This window comes from Eptatretus burgeri, chromosome 7 (assembly GCF_056783735.1).
Source record: "Eptatretus burgeri isolate ZD-2024b chromosome 7, Ebu_testis_v1, whole genome shotgun sequence".
NCBI lineage: Eukaryota > Metazoa > Chordata > Myxini > Myxiniformes > Myxinidae > Eptatretus > Eptatretus burgeri.
Window position 1 is genome coordinate 68,830,775 of NC_140967.1, and position 15,231 is coordinate 68,846,005.

Here is a 15,231-nt window from a genome sequence, read left to right on the forward strand (position 1 = left end):
CAAACACCCGTTAAATAGAATCGGATTTGGTGAGGTCGGCGATAATACCCGCTCGGTTATCACTGCAGAACGGAACGGACCGCTTAAGCGGTTCGTGTCCCAAGCCGACCTGCGTCGAGGTACAGCTGTCCGGTCGGCTCTTCGCGCGGGTACTTAGGTATATCGAGATTCGGCAATTGACCCTATCCTGCGCGGGTAGAAAATTGGCTAGGCCGTGGTGGGGTTGAAGACCCACCCGTAACAGGGTTCCGGCGTTGCTCCGGAAGGTCACGACTGAATTGTCCGTCCGGTGGGCGAGGTGCTACTATTAGTGGAAAGCGGCAGTTCGCACGCCGGCGGGCGCGAATTCGTAACTATATATATATATATATATATATATATATATATATATATATATATATATATATATATATATATATATATATATATATATATATATATATATATATATATATATATATATATACCTGGTGTTGGCGCAGTGGTTAGGGCAGCGGCTTGGGATCCAAAAGGTCCTGAGTTCAAGCCCCGTTTGGGCCACTGAATTAATACACTAGGGGGTTGACTCAGCCTGTCATCCTTCCGAGGTCGGCGAAGTGAGTACCAGTGTACTGGGCCGGTGTATACCCCGGTTAAAAATGGTGTACCATATCCCTGTGTCATAAGAGGCGACCAGGGTTGCGTCAGGAAGGGCATCCGGCGTAAAACATGTGCCAAATCACTATGCAGATCATACGGATGATCCGCTGTGGCGACCCCGAACGGGAGCAGCCGAAAGAAGAAGAAGATTATATATATATATATATATATGTGTCTATATCGACTCTAGGAAGGGTTGAAACCATGGGAAGAGTCTTTCTCCCACGAATGCCTGAGTAAAATGTGGACGTGGCTTTGAGAGGGAGTGAATTAAAAGTGGGCGTGGCTCAGGAGGGGCTTAGACAAGAGCATTAAAGAGAGGTTTGTCATTTCATCTCAGCTCAATAAAGATATTTAAACCAAGAAATGGTTTATTCGTTGCAACATGAACAAATATTCACATGGCAACATTAACCATATGAATGTTTGTTTATGTTGCCAGAAATTTATGCCAGAAATGACAACATAAACAAATATTCGTTGGTTTGCTGTTTGAGTATATATAGGTGAATAATGGAAAGACCATCCCCTCCCCCCCCCTCCCAAGTAGTATAGAGAGGGGGGTTTTGAGATAAGACATGAAGCAGATGAGCGATCGCTAGTGAGCTTGACTGGGAGAATGGCTTATCTCAGAACCCCCCCCCCCCTTCTTTACTACCTATATATTTGTTTTTTTAAGTACAAGTTAAAACCAGAATATATAAAAGTTTGTTTCATCATGTTGTATCTGGAACTCATGTTATGTTTCCAGGTAACCAAATAGTTCTCGTCAACATGGTCAATCATCATTATCACTGAAAGCAGTGATATATTTTATAGAACACAAAAGTAACAAGGAAGATGAATATTTCCAATGGAATCTTCTCAATTATAGCATATTACATGGGTTTAATTAATATTGTCTCATGGGCAGAATGCCTTTATTTATCAGACCTGTTACAACAATTAATGCTCCCGAGAGAGAGCTGTTCAGAGTTTAAGAGAAAAACAACTTCCACACTAGTTCATACCTACATTATTCAAAATTCTGAGTAACTTGAAGTGCTTTGGTTTCCCCCAAAATATGAGCTCCATATATTTCAGATAAGTTGAATTTCTGATAAGCGAAACTGTTTTAGTTGTCCCAGGAAATTTTAAATGAAAGTACTCCACTACACTGTACTTGTATATTTAAAAATAACAACATTGGCCTTTCTTGGACTATTGTATGTCATCCCGTGAACCGTTTGAACTCCTCACATACTGGCAAATCAAACAATTCAGTTCCATGGATGGTTGTACTTTGCAACCAAATGTTTGAGCTGAAGCTAATTGGAATTCTGTTCAACGGAGTGCAAGTTGAATGATGTTTTTAGATTAATCCAGTCAAATCACATTCTATTGAATGTGAGTTGAATTCCATGAAACCAAATCCCTCAGTCGAGCATTGTTTGACTTGTGAGGATTTGACTTGCTCTGTGTTTGTTTCAATTTATTTAACTGATTTATCTCTTTTGATTGAATGATGAAAAATAGATTTCATAAAATATTATTGTTGAGAAATATAATGGACTTTCTTGGTGCTTTATATAGGTTCCATTGGACCCGAAAGAGTCAGCCTGCCAGCGATGCAAGTTCACCACAAAGAACCTCCTTCGTTTTGACCGACACGTCCGTGCATTCCACTGGTCACACATACCAGAGTGCATCCTATTCCCATGTCTGCACTGCCGGTTCCGAGCCCCACGCATCGAAATGGAGAAACATGTTCTCACTGCCCACCGACCTATCTTCCTGCAGCTTGGGAAGAACACAGAGCAAGGCTGCTCTCAATTTGAACCAATGGATGATCAGAGCACATATCAGGTTGGGCTGGCATTACACAATTTAGTCCAGTAGGTTGCATTTCTCTATTTTTTTTTTCAGGGGTTTGGTCGAAGATGGCATTCCTCCATACGGATTTATCAATCGAGCCAGTTTCATACAAACCCAAACATTCCATATCTTTCTTGACGTTTTCAATCCAGGTCTTTTACTGATGTCCTCTCGGCTTTCTTCTATCTACCACAAACGTTATTGCTTTATTTACAGCTTCATCTTCTGACCTTCATTGCACATGACAATACAAACAAAGTCTTCTCTGCTTCAGTTACTCTTCATTAGTAATGATTTTTTAATCCCTTCCTGATTTCTGATCTTGGAATCCTTTCTGAAATGATGCATTCATCCATCGTATCATTCTCATCTCTTTTTTTTCCATTATTTTTTTACATCTTCAATCCGCATTGCCCACATTTTACTCCCATACATTCATACCAGTCTGATGCAGGCTTTATAACCTCTAACTTTTCCAGATAATGGAATGTTTCTGTACTTCCTGACACCACCTAGTTGTCTCCACTTATTCTCAGCTTACTTTATTCTTGATCTAAACTCTTAAGGCTAATTCTTCTCCTCTTGATGCTTCTATCATATCTCCAAGGTAACAAATGTTTGACCTTTTTATACATTAAATTCTAAGCTCAGGAGTATTTTATTCTTGCAAGCCGAAAGGCGGGAAGCCTATTTATTACTTGCAAAATCGAAGATTCGTAAGTATATTGATTGGTCTCATTTAGTAGTCTGTCTGTTTGTTTGTCTATCTGTCAATATCTGTTTGTCTACCTACATGTCGCATTTTTTTTAACTCCAATCTTCACAAAACTTAACTGCCTGTTTGAGGTAGTGACAAGCTAGATGCCTATTGGTTTGAGGTCAAAAGGTCAAGATCAAATAAATCCTCAATTTTTATCGGATTCACTTGATATCTCTATGTATATGGTGTATAAAACTGAAAAATACAGGTGGACAGTGAATCCTCATTGAGGTGAAGCCTTGGTAGATCCACTTGAGTGTCTATTAATTATGTACTGTTTGAACGTGAGTTGGACCGTGAGTACATCTATTAGTTGCGTATTATTGGACCTTGACTTCGTTTATTAATTATGGACTATTGGAACGTACCTTTTCGATGTGTACACATTTATACCTTTTCGATCTTTAAGACCCTTTAGACTTTCACACCCTTTGAACCGCTTTGACCATTTAGTTAGACCCATTGATCCTTTGGATTCCTTTTAGACATTTTAGACCCCTTAGACTCCTGAAGACCTTTACACACCTTAGACCTCTTGACCCTGAGACCTTTTAGACCCATTTGACCACCATTAGACACTTCAGACTCCTTAAACACTTTAGAACCCTTCGACCCTTTTGACATGTAACTACTGTTGGAATATACCCTTTAGACCCCTTAGACATTTTCGCTCCTTTAAACCATTTAAAACCTTTTGGACCATTTTGCCCTTTTAAAATTATTTAGACCCCCTTAGACTGTTTGCAACTTTAGTCCCTTTAGATTCGTTAAGACCACTGAAGAGTCTTTTACACCTTTTAAGACCCTATTTAGATCCCTCAGACCCCTTGATCCTTGGACTTTTTAGACACTTTAGACTCCTTAGACCTGTTAGACCCCCTTAGGCCCAAACTACCATTGGAAAATACCCTTTTGATATTTAGACTCCTTTAGAACTCTTAGACCTTTAGACCCCTTATAGACCCTTGACACCCCTTTGACCTGTTAGACACACACCACACACACCACTATAGAATGTTCTTGCAATACACAGACTATACTTTTTCAGCAAGTATTGTACAATCTCCACCCACCTGGAGGATGTGTACTCTGCTCAGTTGAACAGAATTTGCATATCGGATTACTGAATTGGTTCAGCATTCAAAACCTGGAAGCATATTGTTTATTTGGATTATGCAAGTATTATGCTTTGCATGACATCTTTCTTGTTATTCCTGTTAGGAAACATATTGCTCATTGTCCACTTTCTTTCATTTCTCCTTCTTCGCCACTCATCATAACCTTCATTTTATTAAGGTTTATGCGTAACCCTTTCCCTATATTGCACTTTTCCATTTCTGAAATGTCTCTTTTGCTTCTTTTTCACTTTCAGCATTCAATACAAAGTCATCAGCATACAATAACTCACATTGGAATGGTAACCTTTCATTCTTCATCAATTCTTCCATCACTCGTTTCACAAATAAGAGAGGACTTAAAACTGATCCCTGGTGTGTGATCTTACCTTGTCTTCAAAAATTTCAGTGCCTCCTAAGTTTGGCTTTACCATAGGTCTTTAAAATAATGCATCCCCATGTCTAGTTTTACCATTTCTTCAGACACGAGTTGCCTTCTGGGACACCATTCAATAACTGCTGTTGGTATTCAAACATATTGTTTCTCGAGGTCAAAAAAAAAGTTTCCTTTTTTAAACCTAATACTTCTCTTGGCATTGCCTCAAAATAAATATATTTTCTGTTGATCTTCCTGGCATAAGCCAAACTGGTTGTTGTCTATATGTACAGCTTTTCTTTGTTTTAGTTTTTTCAACCACCTTTTCATGCCAGCTAATGGCTTTGAAAAATCCATAGCACCAGATTTTAGAAAATGTCTCCTATCTATAAAATAGGATCATGGGTTAAAAATTTGAACATGCAATTAAGTGGTTCATAACAAAGTTTTATCCTTACGTTTTGATTCTTTGAGATAGTTTAAACTTTTTCTTTTGTAATTTTACCTTGCAGGGACTCCCGAGGGAAGTTTTTAATGAGATGATGCTGACACTGCGCCAAGTGGCCTATTCCTGCCGCTTATGTAAATGCTTGAGCACCGTGTACAACAAAATCTGGTGCCACGTGCCTCGTGCACATCGGGGTGCCTACTCTGTGGACTCCATTGCCATGGTGGCTGTCGTCAGCGACAAGGACCTTCTTGCTGCAGTGTCTTCACGTGCTGCATCCCAGGCTGCTGCCCATGCCACCAATATGAAACGCATCCTTCTCGCTCCAAAGACTACTGGACCTCCAGCAATACTGGTCCGGTTGGGAGAGGAATTTTGCTGTCTGCTCTGTGGGAAGAGAGGCTTCAACCAAGAGTTGGCTCAGCAGCACTTATTAATGGAGCACAGACTGATGATGCACACCACTGTACTCCGTGGGATCCAGGGCTTGCCTCCACCACCACCTCTTAGAATGGCACCTCCACACTTTCTTCCACCTGGATTTGTTGTAGCCACAAACCAGAGCACAAGGCCTTCTTCTCCTTTGCAACCCCCTCCACTCCTTTCAAACCCAGAATCTACAATTGCCACACGGCCAATATTTAGTACAAGTGAGGTAACATGCGTTCCTTCAGATCAAACTTCAGTGATTTCTGGACCTGCCAGCTGTGTGGTACTTCAACCAAATGTTGGCTTCTGTGTGTGTTGCCAAACATTCATCCAGAAAGCAGACATTCCAAGACATCGGATCTCATGTCCTAAAAAACCCATCAACACCAAGGTGGTTTCCAGACCAAGTCCCCTGCCATCCTTAGCATCTCCTCAATTGATTTCTTCACCTGCCCTCCCTCAGGGTCTCATTTCAAATGCTGGTGCCTTCTCAACAACCACTTTTCCTTCCTGTTTTCCTTCAAACCTTTCAAGTTCCACTTCTGTGCCAAAAACATCTGGACCACATATTATGGAAAGGATCCCAGATGTTTCTTCAAAAACCATCTCTTCTGCCACAACATCTCCCATTCCAACTTGGCCTGTAAGTGCAGTAACCTCCTCTGTTTCATTGCAAGGCACCACTTCCTGCATGCCCATACCTCCATTATCCACAACCACACCCTTATCCACACTTCAAAGTCAACCTGGTACTGTACCATTATCCAATTTGATCTCGAGCTTGTTGTGCTGCCATGTTTGCCGACTGAATTTTTCAACTCATGCTGCACTTACAGAGCATCTGATTAATTCTCCGTCATGCTTTTCCTATTATACGGACTTGCCTTCTGCTCCTGTAAACTCATCCAATACTTCCAAGCCAACAATGCCACTTTTGACTCTCATGGTTGGAAAGGATGGGTCTTCTAACATGCAACCAGCACAGCTACTGCCACAACAGCTACAACATGCACAGCAACCTTTCCTACGGCTTTTGCAGTCATCTCACCCACTCCAACGGCAAAGTCATCCCTCTGCACCCTTTGCCACCATTGGTTTGAATCTATCACACCAACCAACAACACCAACAGTTTCACATGGCGCATCAATGAAGGTGAAACCACGAAATGGTCCTCGTGTACAGGTTAAAGAAAATCCACAGTCAACAAGTCCTTTTCCACTTCCACGCAATGTATATCCCTACTCCATTCCTATGCACCAAACTGTGCCAGTCTTGGCCCAAAACTCTGTTCCTGGTCATATGTCCTTTGGCAGCAATCAGCCACGTTCTCCTTTGTTACTTCCATCAAACCACCAAATGTTCTCCCTGCCCAGGCAAGAAGGATCTACGTTCTGCTATCCTTCACAATTCATGATGACTCCAGTCAGCACAGCCACTTCCAAAACAACCACTCAGCCAAACTCGGTGATGTATAACATTACTCGGGTAGGTAATGCTTTGAACCCATTGTACAGGACCAACTTTCCGACGCCAACAGCAGCACAGCAGATTCCACAGCAGTCACGTGGTTTAGAAAGAAGTCATGCATTGTCTGTGTCTGATCAGAACTCTCAGAAGGGCTCTCCTTTATGGAAAGATAAAGTCAACAAGTGGACGACAAATGAATATTTTAAATATAAAAGGACAGTAGCAGAAATGCTACACCAGAAGAAGAGAAAACAGTTGGGTAATGACAAAAGCGGTTTCTTTCCTGTAGTGATGATTAAGAGATTAAAGTTGAAATCAACTGAAGGGGGATTAACAGTAACAGAGCAGGAGATTGAGAAAATTCTGAAGGCTGATAAGTATCTCAGACAGCCTTTTAGAAGCAAGACATTAGAGCCAAACGTTTTATTCAAGGACCGTGAAGACCTATCTGCAGAGAATGAAGTGTATGTTGATGCCGTGCAGCGTGGCACAAAGGTTGCTGAATCGATGGCTCAGAGACTCGCGCGTGCCAATTGCTTCTTCTGCCCAAAGATAGTCAGTGGACCACGCCAAGACATTCGTGAACAACTGGCGAAACACTTGGCATTTTCCCATGGCGTGGTACAAAATTATGACGACGTTCATAAGCAAGTGCGTTACTCTTGCATTCGCTGTAAGAACCTTTTAGGTTACCCTCTCAATCAATTCAGCCTAGACTGGCATCATGAACGGTGCAAATCAATATTGATAAAGCAATTACCCATAGCAAGTATGTCTCCTGCAGGATCCTCGTCAATGGTGACTGTTTCTACTGAAATGAAAAACACTTCTGAAAAGCCTACGGTGGTACAGGGTGATGTGGTTTCTAGACCGGTAAAAAGTGAAAAGATGTCCAAGCTTGAAATGAAACGACTCTTGTTGAAAAATTCACGCTGCATAAGGAATAAGCTTTACTTAGAAAAATATATGAATCAGCAGCCATATCCTAGCAAGAAAGAACTGGTAAAGATAGCAAACCACTTGGATCTGAAAGTCAACGATGTCGCTCGAAAATTTGCGTTCAACCGTTATGCTTGTCAGAAGGCCATGAAAAAGCTGCAGTCTAAAGTTCTGTTGGGTTTTGATGAGCATGCACTGTCTGTGGTCAAACACTGCCTTGTTTTTAAAAACGAGCCCAGCAGCTCAGTACATCAAGTGATAATTGATGCTTCGGACGGAGATATGAAATTTTAAAATGATGGCTCAGGCTTGACAGTCACATGTTGTTTTCACACAGTCCTCCACTGTTTGATGTAAGCAAATGTAATTTGAAGAATACTCATTGGCAATACATCTCTGCTGTTTTGGCATCCGATGAACCTCAGGCTACAGTTTGGAGATTGATTGTAAATTGTCTCTTGTGATGCTTCATGTGGAGAGAATGAAAACTAGTTAACCTGCCTTCAGTCAGTTGTACTGTTGGGGTCAAATTTTGCTTTCTCGTAATAAACTTTGTACGATTTACCTAAGGATACTTGGAGCAGTTATGCTGGGTTCTAACCTTTTACTTTGTATTTGAAAGCTTGATGGAGAAGTTAACTTACGTTATTTTATTTTTTTGAAACCGAATCATGAGATTAAACTTCCATCTGGTGATGTAGAGTCAGTGCTCTACGGTTTGCACCAGTTTGTTGGGCATTGTCGAGATGCTTCGGCCTTGGCAAATGTAATAATAATAATAAAAAAAGCTGGTACACATAAATAAAATGCATGGCACGCCACACAACCAGTTGTGGTGAATGTATTGTTCACCTTGTTGATCATGTATTGCCATTGGCCACTTTTTTTGGAAAATAAGTTGTATTGATCATGCATTGGTATAATTTCTGTGACATTTATTTTGTTTTATACTTTGTGCTGTATCAATACTTATTTGTTCGGGTTTTTAATTTTTTGTTATTCCATTGATTAGTTGATGTGACTTGCGGTCAGAGTACACCCCTGCCCATGTTGGTTTACCTCCTCCAATCCTCATTCACCACTATTGATTGGCTTTCATTCAAGGGGTAGTCTTACGGGGTTCGTACTACTGTTGTATCACTCCCCGAACATAATGCTTGTTGTAAAGTTTTCATATTTTCTCGAACTCGTTATTTTGTTTTTCATCAGCATGTATTTTTTTTTGTATTTAATGACCTAATGTGTTGTAGATTAAAAAAAACAATTTTTTAATCTTGCAAATAACCAATGGTTCTAAATGTGCTGCTTGTTTTTATGTGCGGATTTTTTTTGGACGATCATCTTTATTTTTTTTTCTACTAGTGTTACATAAACTTCTGTGTAGATTGTGCATAAACTGTATAGTGTAACATTGTTGTTGATGCAGCCTTTTTTATACAAACAAACAAACAAACAAACAAGTGCATTATGTAAAAGCATGCGTTATCAAGTTTTACTTATTTTGATGTAATAAACTTCGACTGAACTGTACCATGACATGAGATCCGTTTTTTTGCAACTTGCTCATTTAGTGGTGTATCCATAATATCTCTTAAGAACATGATTCCTTTGGTTGTATGATGATACCTAAAGCGAGGTTGGTGATGTTGGAAGTTGAAATTGGACAAGCTTTGTTCAGTAGAACCACGACACAAACTGGAAGTGTAAACTAGTGGTGATTGTTATGTCTGGCTTCCTTCTTGGGTCAACGATGCAGTCATTGGTCGTTATTTTCATAATCAGTTGAAACAACTGAAGTCTTCATAGCTTTGTATATGGCCTTGCAGTTTTTTGCTTTCGATACAAACTGATAGCTTTATACGATACCTTTTAAAATTGAACTTATCTTCAGGGTATGTTCAGATTTTACTTTTGAATTCATTGATTTAGACAATGTCTATTGCAGTCCAATAATAAATGTCATAAATAATTTGTATTTGCATTTTTTTTTGGTGGGGGGGGGGTCCTTTGGTGTGTGGTGTTGCATTTTTTAAAATTTATTTCGAGTAACTTTGTAATCTGCTCTTAACAGACGTATCTGACTTATCCTTCCAGTTTGCGGATATAGTTATTGGCCTCCAAATCTGTTTATATTGTTGCGAATTCGCGCCCGCCGGCGTGCGATCGGCCATGTAACTCAAATCACGACATGTCGCCCACCGGAACGGACAATTCAGTCGTGAGCCTCTTGGAACTACCGCCAAGGAGCTAGCCACGGGTGGGGGTTTAACCTCACCACAACTCAGTCCGCATTCGACCCGCGCGAAATAGGGTGAATCGCCGAATGTCGATATACCTAAGTACCCGCGCGAGTAGCGTACCGAGGAGTTGTACCACACCGCAGGTCGACTCCGGACACGAACCGCTTAAGCGGCTCGTTCCGTGCTGCAGGGATAACCGAGTGGAATTATCGTCGACCTCGACGGTTCAGATTATTTACCGGGTGTTTTAAACCCACTATAAATCCCTTACGTGATGCAAGATGGAGCTTTCAAATAAGAGAAAAAGACTCAACGAAACGGGAAAACAGTTCAACAAGCAAGCACTTTATTACACACACACAGACAAGCACGTATTCACAGCCATACAGTAATGCATGTATAACAGTCAAGACAAAATGCAACAAAATCAAAAACAATGCAGAGCTACAACCGAATATAATTATTTACAACACTTAAACAATTATAATTGTCGGACGGCGCCAGAGCATTCACTCAAAAGCAAAGGAAACGAAAGCCACCCTCACAGGCAAGGAGGCAGAGACAGGTCCGTGGACCAAATGTACGTGGATCCTGGAGGAGCAGCCAGGTCCACGAGACTGAGAAGGTCTTATCCGTGTCGTCGTGACGCGATGACGGGCAAGCCGCAATGTCCGCGCAGCTGCACCCCGACTCCGTGCCCCTGGCATGGTCGGTGAGCCCTCTCCGGCGTGCTCTGCGCCAGCACAGTTGGGTCAGCACCACTGTTAGGGTGGGGAAGTAAAGGGGCCACCGGCACTATCTCAGCGCGGATGGGGGAGAGGAGAATTGTCGATGCTCAGGGTCGAGCGAGGGGAATGGCTGGCTGGCTCGAATCCCGCGACGAGACAGCACCAACGACGAGACAAGCGACCCCCACACGACAACCTCGATGATGACCTCTGTCTTCACTCGACCAGCCCGAACTGCGTCTTCACTCAACCCGAACTCAACCGTCGTCTTCACTCGACCCGAACTGAACTGTACTCGACCCGCACTGAACAGAACTCGACCCGAACTAAAAAACTCAACTCGACCCGAACTGAAACTTTACTCGACCCGAACTGAAAAACTCAACTCGACCCGAACTGAAACTGCTGCACTCGACCCGAACTGAAAAACTCCACTTGACCCGAACTGAAAAACTCAACTCGACCCGAACTGAAACTGTGCGAGTCGCCTTGTGCTCGCGTCTTTATAGGCCAGAGGAGGAGCCTGTATGCAGATTTCAGGATCAAAATGCAATTGGAGGTGGGGCCACGCCACCCTCTGTTCAGCCATTGGCGTGGTAAAAAGGAGTGTGAGCCTCTTTTGATCCGAATTCTCTCCCATGAAGAATCCACATTCATCGCGCTTGGAGGCGGGGTCATACCGCCCGACGCTCGCCCATTGGATGGAGAAAAAGGGGCGTGAAGCCTTCCTGATCCGAATTTCTCCCTGAGAGGAACGCATTCGTACCCGCTGCTCGACGCGTTCGGCATCAATTACCGAACGGGCCCTGGACAGCACGACGTTTGGTGTTGACTGGTGGTGTGGGGTCGATGGTTGTGGAAGGAGAAAGGCGAAGGTGGTGGGGGGTTTGCTGTGGTGGTTTGGTGGTTGGTTGGCGTTGTTTGGGAATGGCGGTGAAGCGATGTTTGCGGGATGGAGTTGTGGAGGTAAAGAGGCAAAGGTGGCGGTTGAGTTGTTGGTGGCTTAATGGTCCAAAATAACAATAGAGAAAGAAAAATAGCTAACTCAAAGCGTCGCAGCCTGGATGAATCACACATATTCCCTCTATACAACGGGTTTGGGCTAACTACACATGAACTTACCGATATATCTCACCTGAGGACCCTTTATGGTGTTATGCGAATTTCCACAACTGTAACAATATTAACTGGGAAAATTTATTTATTTGTTTCTTTAAACATCCCTGAGCTCCCAGCCCCAATTCCTTTACCAACACTAACAATTTATATCTATACAGTTGTTGATATGAATGGTATATTTTAAAAACATTTCATTCACAATATTATTAGCTTTTTATACACATCATGAGGCTTGTGAAAGAAAAACTGGATGAGATGGATCGACAGACAAAATGGGGCAAAGAGAAAACAGCGGCACAACGACAAAGAAATGCACCACAGCACAAGTGGAGGAATTGCAGGAGAAAGGGTGGGAACAGGGTCAGACAGGTGGAGAAAAGCTCAGTCGTAGAAATGGGAGTGACCACGAGGTGGTGATGGACAGCAGACTTAAAATCTTGGAAGTAAGACATTGAGACAATGGACCCAGGAAGTCATTTGCACAGACAGTCATCATTGTTTGCACATGCGGGCTTACATCAATTCTTTTAGGAGTGCTGCGGTGCCTCCGATGCAGTGCCCCCTGTAAATTAGAGCTGGGATTTTGAATTTGGTCAAGGTGTTACCGATGACTCAATTACTCCAATCACCCAATCTATGAGAACACACACCCTCCACAGCATTAACACTGCCCACACCACAAGCCAATCAAACCTAACATCCATTCAATGGCTGGGGATGGTGACATAGGTCGAGTGGGAAGGGCTTGGGCAAAGAGGTGCATCACAGACAGGACGTCAACAATCGCAACATATTGGGAAATATTTTGGTTTGTTTTTTTGGGAAGGCGGTTCGTTCGGGGATGGGTGCATAAATACACAAAATATGTTGATCTTCAATTCAGAGAATCGACACGACATGGCCAAAAGTATGCGGACACCCCTTCTAATCAGTGGATTTGGCTATTTCAGTCACACCCATTGCTAAAAGATGTATAAAATAAAGTACACAACCATGTAATCTCCATGACAAACATTGGCAGTAGAATGGGCCATACTGAAGAGCTCAGTGACTTTCAACGTGGCACTGTCATAGGATGCCACCTTTCTAACAGTTCAGTTCGTCAAATTTCTGCCCTGCTTGAGCTTCCCTGGTCAACTGTAAGTGCTGATATTGTGACGTGGAAATGTCGAGGAGCAACAACAGCTCAGCCGTGAAGTGGTAGACCACATAAGCTCACAGAATGGCACCGCCGAGTGCTGTAGTCTGTCAGTTGCCACACTCACTACCGAGTTCCAAACTGATTCTGGAAGCAACATCAGCACAAGCACTGTCCGTCGAGAGCTTCATGAAATGGGTTTCCATGGCCGAGCAGCCGCACACAAGCCTAAGATCACCATGTGCAATGCCAAGCATCGGCTGGAGTGGTGTAAAACTCACAGCCATTGAACTCTGGAGCAGTCGAAACGCATTCTCAAGAGTGATTAATCGCACTTCACCATCTGGCAGTTCAACGGACGAATCTGGGTTTGGCGGATGCCAGGAGAACGCTCCCTGCCCGAATGCATAGTGCCAACTGTAAAGTTTGGTGGAGGAGGAATAATGGTCTGGGGCTGTTTTCATGGTTCGGGCTCGGCCCCTTAGTTCTCGTGAAAGGAAATCTTAACGCAACAGCATACAATGACATTCTAGAGTCGAGACGATTCTGTGCTTCCATCTTTGCGGCAACAGTTTGGGAAAGGCCTTTTCCTGTTTCATCATGACAATGCCCATGTGCACAAAACGAGGTCCACACAGAAATGGTTTGTCTGGATAGGTGTGGAAGAACTGGACTGGCTTACACAGAGCCCTGACCTCAACCCCATCGAACACCTATGGGATGAATTGGAACACAGACTGCGAGCCAGACCTAATCGCCCAACATCAGTGCCCGACCTCACTAATGCTCTTGTGGCTGCATGGAAGCAAATTCCTGCAGCAATGTTCCAACATCGAGTGGAAAGCCTTCGCAGAAGAGTGGAGGCTGTTATAGCAGCAATGGGGGGACCAACTCCATATTAATGCCCATTATTTCGGTCCACACTTAATGAAGAGGGAGGGGAAGAGGCTTTGGGTGCAGGGGAGGGTAGGATGAAGGAGGAGGGGGAAGGTAAGTAGAGTTGTAAGAGTGTGGAGGATTGCAGAAGAGTGAGGGGAGAGGGCCGAATGAGAAAGAGAAAAGGCTCGGTGGTGCTGGGTTGAGGTGCAATGGGGAGTAATAAAAGAGGGGGCAGAAGGCAGTTGAGGATTGGAGGAGGTGGAGGAGAGAGGGCAGAGGAAGGAGGCAGCTTTGTAGATGTGTGGGGGGGCAACTTTGAGAAGTGGGAGAGAGGGGGTGATTGGAGGGTGAAGGCTGAGTGGGGAGAGCTGAGGGAGAAGGGTGAGGGGGGAGTTTTTGAGAAAGGTGAGAGGGAAGCTTGGAGGAGGAAAGTGTGAAGGTTGCTTTGATAGGGAGGGGTGAGAGGGAAGCTTTAAGAGGGACAGGAGACAATAAGAGCACTCATGGCCAAGGAACAGGAGGGTGATGGGAGAGGGGAAAGATGAGACTTGGTGGTGGTATGGTGAAGAAGGGAGTGGGCAGGGGGAGGTACAAGATTTGAGCGGTTGGGAAGAGGGGGAGGTGTGATGAGAGGAAAGGAGGAGCATGTTTGTGGTGTTGACAAGTGTACTGATTAAGAGGGAGATATCTGTTAGGTTAGAATGGAGCCCACAGATGTTAGAGCACCACACACTTTGGGACAACAGAGGAGGAGCTGATACTGAAGCAGAAGAGAGTGAAGAGGTGCTAAGAGCGGAGGTAGATTGAGGAGCAAGATGGGAGGAGTAAGAAGAGGGGATAACAGGTGAGGGGTTAGGAGTAAGTTGATTTAAGTAGGTGGGGTGCATTGGCACTGAAGTTGGGGAAAAAAGGATGATTGATGGAACACGAACATGCATTGCAAACTGGGGTTTAAAAAATTTTGGGGGGCAGAGATGCGATTAAAGACATTACGTGAGGGATGAAATAAAGGAGAATTAAGAGAATGGAGAAAAGAAACGTAACAGTTAGACATTGACACGAGATGAAGGAAAGGTCGAATTGAAAGCAGTCTGTTGAA

General features: G+C 43.3%; 1 protein-coding gene across 5 annotated transcripts in view; it reads left to right on the top strand.

The window, feature by feature from the left end:
* The window catches only part of LOC147023483 (uncharacterized), a 134,211-nt gene extending 124,653 nt beyond the window's left edge, over positions 1-9,558 (top strand). For all 5 annotated transcript variants that reach the window (XM_085888928.1, XM_085888926.1, XM_085888927.1 and 2 more), the window contains 2 exons: positions 2,212-2,484; positions 5,257-9,558. In XM_085888928.1, coding sequence (XP_085745054.1) covers positions 2,212-2,484; positions 5,257-8,322 — 3,339 coding nt within the window. In that variant the 3' untranslated portion in view covers positions 8,323-9,558. The remainder of the gene's footprint in view (positions 1-2,211; positions 2,485-5,256) is intronic.
* Positions 9,559-15,231: the final 5,673 nt, after the last annotated feature.